Genomic DNA, 8165 nt, shown 5'->3' with positions numbered 1-8165 from the left:
GAGCCTTCCCTAAAAGGTCTTCATAAGCCATAAATGTGATAGATTTCTGGATGCAGTTGTTTCGCTTAATGTTGGCATACTGATGATCTGGGCACTTTACACACTGTTCTGCATCTATTGAGAAATGCAAATAGTTATCAGCTCAGGTTCAGCATCCCTCTATCATTTACAGACCCTCACACGTGTTCATTGTACTAATTGAGCCGAATAATCCTTATGTCTGTAGTGTCCTTGAATTTCTAGGAACTTAGTAATGGGATGTTGTATATGGAGTGACTTCCAATTAATAATGTTCACCTTTATGGTCTATTGAGCAATATGTCTTCTCTTTATTAACCTAGTATTCAAATGAGTCTTCTTCCATATTACAAAACACTCCAAGATGGATCTATCCAATATGATCTGTAAGTAATGCCTTCATAATACATTTAGTGAACCAGCACTAATTGAGAAAACATGGTGATGTCCTAAATTCAACAGAAATAGAAACTCTGGTTCCTGGCTGCCTTGATGTAAACACCTTTCTCTTTGATATACCCTCCCACCATGCCTCCTCACACTGGAGCCAGCTGGATATGGACTGAATACACTCAAAATTGTAAGCCAAAATAAAGCTCTCAGATCTCAGTAGAATCATGGCAGCCAGAAGGGAGTGAGATGCCCTCAGCCCCAGGAAACCTCAACCATGGAGGAGGGAACCCAGACACCTGGAGACCTTGAAAATTTCCAGAGCTATATTTTCCCTTGGCTAAATTTTCGCCCATGGGTTCCATGTACTAGTCACGGTCATCAACCAATTCTTGAATCCATTAAGTGTTTATTTTCCACAGCGCAGGGCAGCAGTTGCTGTGCCTTAGTGGTGGACCAGCCTGACTATAGATGAGGCCAAAACCTGTGGAAGCAAATGTAAGCATGGAGGGTGAGCAGCTCCGTGGAGAAATGGTGGACCGGATCACCACTCTCAGCCCTAAGAAAAGCCCACAATTGTTGTCAACTGAATCAACAGTAAGGGCTTTGACTCCAGAAGTAACTCCTTCCACGTGGCAAGTTAGAGTTGGAGAAGGAACACAGAACATCCCCTCCCAAGTCTGAGATTGTTCACTCAGGAGCCATTCTGGGCAGGGGTTAATGTTTGTGACTGAGCCACAGAACAATTTCACTTTAGGGCTTCTAGTACTACCACAAAGGCTGGTTTGTGACAGCCACAAGAAATAGACATGAATACATGCACAGTAGACATAGACCCCTTGAGTAGTTAAAATTCAAGAGAGAAAGGACGTGGGGTCATGTGCTCCATGGTAAGAAACAAGATCAGCATGTATGACATTTAGAGGTGGCTGAATCTGGAAAGGATGGCATTAAGTTAAGTGGATTTCTTGAACCTCCAACCCACTGGCTACATTCATCACAGATGAGTGATTGTCCCCACCACCACCACCACCTACCAACAGAATCAAGGACAAGCATCAGCTCGGATGTATGCCACAGCCTTGGAGGTAGGGACAGAGAGCCCTTGGGAGCAGATGGGGCATCTTATAACACACAGGCTGTAAAGGTAGGCAGAAAAAACCATGACTTTCTGGATCGCAAGACTGAAGATTCTGGAAAGAAATCACTCATTCAAAAACTCAGAGGGCCCCACCCAGGCTGCTGTGCAGCTGGCGCCCGGAAAGGCAGGCAGCAGGCCCCGGGAAGCAGTGCAGAGATGTGCCCGGGCCCTCAGGCCAGCCACCGGCGTGAGGTGGAGAACCGCCAGGCCACAGAGAAGCACCGACACAGCAGGCCCCCCCGGAGACGTGCGTGAACCACCCCGACATGGAGAAACCTCAGGAAAACATGCCACACGGCGGGGCGCTCTTGGCCCTGCCCTTGAGAGCCAGAGAGGTCCGGAGTCAGCGGAGGAGCAGCTGGTGAACAAGGACCCGGAGAACAGGAGAATACCGACGCCCTACGACTCAGAGGTCGAGCTGACTGGGGACACAAGAGCCATCCGGGAGCTGGAAACCAGGAGGACATTGTGCAGTACCCAGGGAGACTCCCTGGAGGCCATTCTTCCCCTAATTGTGCAGGCTGTGGTGGAGGAGCGAGTGGAGCTCTGGAGAGGCCTGCACGGAGACTTCATGGATTACATGGGGGCCCAATATGCAGATTCTGTAGAACCGCCTTCATGGAGAAGGACCGTTGTCTCCAAGGAGGAGCCCGTGAAATCATGAGTATAGAGGAAAAAGTGGATGGCCCATTGCTGGACACTGGTGCTGGTCTCTCGGTCCTTCTTTTCACCCCGGCCTTCCTTCCAGCCATCACACTTCCGTGAGGGGAGTCCCTGATGAGGAGGTAACCCGTTCTTTTTCACAACCCTTGGGCTGTAACTACTTGTTGGATCTTTCTTGCATATCTTTGATTTCCTGAGAAACCACTTTGAGGACGCCAACATGTATTGCAGCAGCCACTGATGATTTCCCACCAATCTGTCCGTAACTCTGTAATGTTTGTATTGTTCCTGTGCTATTTCACAAATGGACGTACGTTTGTTACTATGTGTTTTCAACAACAACCATTGAGAATAGTCAATGATTATTTGATTGATCACTCATGTATAGCTCTATTTGTTTTCCCTAGAGACCACATTGAAGAAGTCAGGGTATAGTACAACCACCATTGATAATTTCCTACCATTTTTGTGTGTAACTCACTATTATTTGTCTATTTGTTTTCCTGAGAAACTATCTTTAAGATACCAATGGGTAAAATAACAACCATTGATAATGTCCTACCACTTTGTCTTAATTTGGTGAATCCCCTATTGCTGTGTTGTCCTTCTTTCACTCTTTAAAATAAAAAATAAAATAAAATAAAATAAAAACTCAGAGGAATTTTTCATTGGACTCACATTTTACTCCTCATCAGTTTTCAGAGGTTTGAGTTTTATCCTTTTTTCTTTTTTGATGCGTTTCTATTACTTTTTCATTTTTCCTTTATTTTGCCTCTTTTATTCCTCCTTTTCTTGTTTGTTCTTTTCTGGTACTTTAAAATAATGTTGCTAATGTCCTTTAACTCCTTAATAAGGTCTTATATCCCACATTTCTCTTTTCTTGCTCATCTTTCACTGCTTAATATTTCACATTTTATTTTTTATTCTCCCATTCCCCCTATCATTTTACTACTACAACTACTAAGCTTTGTTAGTTTTTGGTTAATTCTGTGCTCTTATTTTTGAATTCATTTCCCTTAAAGTGCAGGTATAGTTGTAGCATTTAGTGTATACTTACTATATGTCAATATTTGCTTTGGCCTACTGTTTATATTATACTTATAGATCTTTTTTCTTTGGTTAAGGATGGTACATTATTGGTGCTTATGTTATCAATATCCACCCTGATTTTGATGTTATTCTTGTTGCTGACTTTGTTGTCATTTCCAGGTTGGCAGAGTTCTTGCTTTTAATTAGATTTCCATGTATGCCAATATCTATATTGTCTCTGTTTTATTTAAAATACTATTGTACATTTTCAGAGAACTGGGTGCTGGGCCAATTATACTTCACACTCCCTCCCAAATTATCACAGATTATTGAATCTTAAGACAGAGGCAAAGACCTATAGTTAGCTTTCCCAGAGTATATAACTCCAAGCAGACTCCAGCTAAAGAAGTCTTCCTACTAGCAATAAAGTCTTTCCACTATAATCAACCCACAAATCTCAGCATGTATGCACACACACATGCACACACACAGTGCTAGAAACCTGAGAAGACAAGACAGCAAAGTGCCTACAAATGCTCCAAAAACCCCAAAGCTGATCAATGGGGCATAAAGGGAGAGAAAATCAAAGTCACACAACTGAATCATTCAAAAGGACAAAATAGGTTCAAAAACAGATGAGTATGATTCTTGGCAAGTGCTAAAATGGTATACATAACAGGTAAAGGACTGAACTTAAAAGTGATCAGTGAGTTTATAGAAGACACTAATAAAATGCTACCTGAGCTCAACAAAAAGATTTTTTAAAAAGGAATGATCAATTTAACAAAGAATTAGAGTCCATGAAAATGTACCAAACAGAAATCCAAGAGTTTCAAAGTTCTGAGCATATGGGAGCAGAAGTGACCAGTGTGAACATAGTTTCAGAACTAAAAGATGGCCCTCACGTCAGTGATCTATTACTCAACAGATACTTTAAAAAATAAATCATGAAATATGAGTGCAAGAGCTGTTAAATGACCTGAGAAAATTAATCTTAGTTAAAATTAGTGAAAAATGAAAAGACAGTACAATAGCATAAAAAACTTTTTCACAAAAAATAACAACACAAAATGTTCCAAGTATGGGGGGAAATTTAACATTATACACAAGTGAGGCATATAGAACTACAAATAACCAAGGTCAGAAAAGAATCTCACTACAACAGAGAGAGAAAATCCTAGAAATCCAACACAAACACTGAATCTTAAGAGCTATTAGATGAAAGCAACAAATCACTTATCAAGAAAAACTCACTATAATTACAACCGATTTCTCAACACAACCCTTAAAGGCCAGGAGAGCTTGGAGTGAAGTGTTTAAAGCCCTAAAAAATAAGCTTCCAACCCAGACTGCTACATCCTGAAAAGCTACCTTTCATAATTGATGGAGAAATAAGGTCATTTCAAGGCAAAACACACCTTCAGAAATTCATGTCCACCAACCAGCACTCCAGAGACAATAAAGCTAACATTGTCAAAGAGTCTTATACACAGTCCTTGTAATTCCCATTTTCCCCCTACCTTGGACCTGCCTCACCTTGGGGTTTTTGCTCTATAAAATCCCTGGGAGGGGCAGGGTCCTTGGCAACCTGCTCGGGCCCCCTTCTGTCCCTGTCTTGGACAGAAGCTTTCTTTCTCTCAATAAATATATTCTGCTCTTTAAAAAAACAACTAAATTCAACCCCCAGTATTACAATGAGTTCAAGAGAAAAGAAAATAAATCAAAGAGCATAGTCTTAGAGGCAGAGAATGTGACTTTCCAATGTACAGAAGTGCTGAATCAAATTGGCAACTGAAAATGAAGGAATTTTGTGTGTGCTGTTCTCTTCAAGGTCTTTTTCCATTTCCTGGGTTAATGTGGGTAACATGAGGAAGGTGGATTGGTCCGTGAAGGTGGATCTTTCTCACCAGTGAAGTTGGCGATCTCATTCTCTGAACATGGGGTGCAATGAAAACAACAGGCAGCTTTTCCCTCCTGAGGAGTTTTTCTAAATCCAGGATCACAGCTTTCACTGCATACAGAGTGGGGAGTCTGAGGAATGATATTTGTTAGTAACTTTTTGAGTTGTATAATCTTTCATAAGTAATATGGCAATTTGTATGCATATATAAATCAAACTGTATGATTGAATGTCATTTATTGACCATTATAAAGTAGAAGAATATTTACAAAGTTTGATGAAATAAATGTTCCCTTCCTATTCATAAAAATATTGAGAAGAAAATGATTTGATTTGGAAGCCAGTTGTTAAATTTACACATATGGCTATTTTCTGAGTGAAACAGGGAAATAATAAAAGACCTAGGGAGAAGAACCATGAGACTCCGTGCAAGTATGGTTGGGCTTGGGTTCTGTTTCCTAAGGTTTGGATATCATTTTCTTAACCTAACAAGAGGCCCCTGACAGTAATTGAAACAATTAGTTTCTGTAACACATAATGTGAATTACAATGAGCAGGGTCCTGTGGAAGGTGCGAGGGTTTCTCAGAGAGACACTGGCCCATAGGGGAGGGGAAGGTGGGGAGGGTTGTGGCCAAGGGAGCTCCACAGAGAGGACAGGTGGCCAGGGAAAAAGCCAAGCCACAGAGGGAGTTGGGAATATTCAGTGAGTGACACCATGGCTAAGACCAGGGCTCCAGAAGAAACAGAGGCCTCTTCAGGTTGGTGGGATCTTATTGCCCAGAAATAAGATGAAACAAGGTACTAGATCCCAGCACCACCAAGCCTCTATTCATACTCCTCTGAAGCATGTCTTTTTTCTGCTAATTTTAGAAAAGTTACAATTAGTGGTACTTGCAGAAGTTGCTTACTATGTGCCCAAGTTCCTACAGGCCCACTTCTAAGTCAAACTTCCTTACTTGATACCCTACAAGTTGACCTCAACTTGGCTGAGAGGCAGTCACTATTGTGTATAAAAAGCCCTAGACAAACAGTCCCCAAGGCAACCAGCTCAGGTTCCCTCCTGAGTTCCATTACCTGGAGGCTGTCTGCTTTCACTTTCTAATAAATACTTCTGTTCATTTCTCTTTTGATTCTCTGCCTTGTAATATTTCCTGGGTTGAGAGAAGAACCCAGGAGCCAGATGGTAGCAGTGAGGAAGGGTTGGTGTCAAAAATCCCACAACCAGATTGTGATTACTTACACTTAATGAGGAAAATTATTATGAGGCTCAAATTACCTCTGTAACTTCTGTGGCCCACTCAATCAAGTGATCAGATAAAGACAATTTTTGACCATGCAGAGCATGTGGAGAAAACTCTCCTACTTTCACTCTAAGTCTAAGACCTTCAGGAAAATTCCAAATGTTGAAAATGTCATACTCTGCTTCCAGTTTCCTTTCATCATCCAAATGCACTTGGTCTCCAGTAGTACCAATAAAGTGGACGCTCTTCAGAAAGGGGTGCAGCTAAAAGAGACACACCATCCCATGATGAAGTTGGCCTCATAATTAGGACAGGAGCCTGAATAAGGAAAATCCCCTAACGCTCTTTAATACCCATGATATAATTCAAGATTATTACAGATATGTAAGGATCTAGAACAATGAAAGCCTATGGAGAACTGAAGCATAATGTTCATAAAATCTCAGTGATTGTCAAGAGAAAATATGTCAGCCAAGCTGGTTGCAATAAACTTAGCACATGGGTGTTAGAAAAAAATCTGTACTGTGTAGCCAAATATTTCCACATCCAATTTCTATATGATTCTTCAGAAAGCATCTAGTGGAAAAATGACATAATCAATATCAAATGTGACTGCAGAATTAAATAAGAAAACTCACATAATATACCCACTAGAGTTCTTAGTACCAATTAGGTACATAAAAGCTACACAATATTTGTTGTCCTTTACAAACACCATGGGCAACATTTAGTTTTATCTTGTTGAAAACATTAGAGGGGAAGGAAATTTGCATATGGTGAAACACAAAACAGTGGCTCAGTTAATACCTTTCCCTTTTTGTAAATGGTGCCTTAAATTATTTGGTATTTTGTTACTAGGAGATCCTAAACTATTTGGTTTGAGCTCCACTCACACCTCTTAAGAAATACACTTTTAGGGCAGTTTACGTCATCTACCAGGACAGAATTACCTGCCACATGGCAAACACTATTCCTTCTCCAGTTTTCATTGATTGTGTCTGTACTTGTTGGAGAAGCATCTCCTGGAGGGCGTGGGCCACGGCATACACAGCGTTGTATACATTGTAACTCGCATCACTCATGGCTGTGTCAAAACGACTCACAGGCAGCCACGCCAAGGAGGCGTTTGGTGGACAGTTCCTCAATGAACAGCCAGAATCCGAGAATGAGCAGTGGAAATTCTTGAACCAGTACAGAGAAAGGAAATTGTTCTCTGGGTATTTGGAAGGGTTAGCTGTTTGAATAAAATTTTTGAAACCAGAAATCTCTTCGTGGTGGTTTGAAAAAATTAGAGTCCCATGAAACGAGTCAAGTACAAAGTTTCTCCCCGTCACGTCAGCATGCCATTGGGAGTTTGTCACCCAGACTCTCCATGTCACAAGATATCCCCCTATATTAAAGTTTACATCACTTAGACTCTCACTATCATAGTAAACAATAACCACGTTTGCTGGTGACGGTTCTCTGGCCTGGAAATCATGTTGAAACTTTCCAAAATAAGCACTAAGAGTAACTTCAACTGTTTTCACAAAGGCTACACAGATTCTGTTCCTGTCCATCTCTGCTCTCACATCTGAGAGAAACTGACGACCTTTCTGACCTTCTGTGATGAGCAGGCCCACCCAGGTCCAGCTGAAATGAAGCATCAAGGAGACCATGCCGAGGGCCAGGGACGTGTCCTTTGGGGCCATCTGGTACAGGGAAGGAAACTGGCCATTGTCTCTCAGTGCAGGATCAAAAGAGCCAAAAGTAAGCTAAAAGGAAGAGAAAATTAGAAGCAAT

General features: G+C 41.4%; 1 protein-coding gene across 1 annotated transcript in view; it reads right to left on the bottom strand.

Moving 5' to 3' along the window:
- Positions 1-8074, bottom strand: part of LOC106147187 (vomeronasal type-2 receptor 116-like) — a 292515-nt gene extending 284441 nt beyond the window's left edge. The window contains exons 1-4 of the mRNA XM_013507341.1: positions 7334-8074; positions 6419-6646; positions 5149-5272; positions 5-114 (exon numbers count right to left, since the gene is read on the bottom strand). Coding sequence (XP_013362795.1) covers positions 5-114; positions 5149-5272; positions 6419-6646; positions 7334-8074 — 1203 coding nt within the window. The remainder of the gene's footprint in view (positions 1-4; positions 115-5148; positions 5273-6418; positions 6647-7333) is intronic.
- Between the last annotated feature and the right edge of the window lie 91 nt (positions 8075-8165).

The sequence above is a fragment of the Chinchilla lanigera genome, unplaced genomic scaffold (genome assembly GCF_000276665.1).
Source record: "Chinchilla lanigera isolate Chin_1 unplaced genomic scaffold, ChiLan1.0 scaffold00123, whole genome shotgun sequence".
NCBI lineage: Eukaryota > Metazoa > Chordata > Mammalia > Rodentia > Chinchillidae > Chinchilla > Chinchilla lanigera.
The sequence above is the reverse complement of the archived record's forward strand: the minus strand, read 5'-3'. Positions and strand labels throughout refer to the sequence as shown.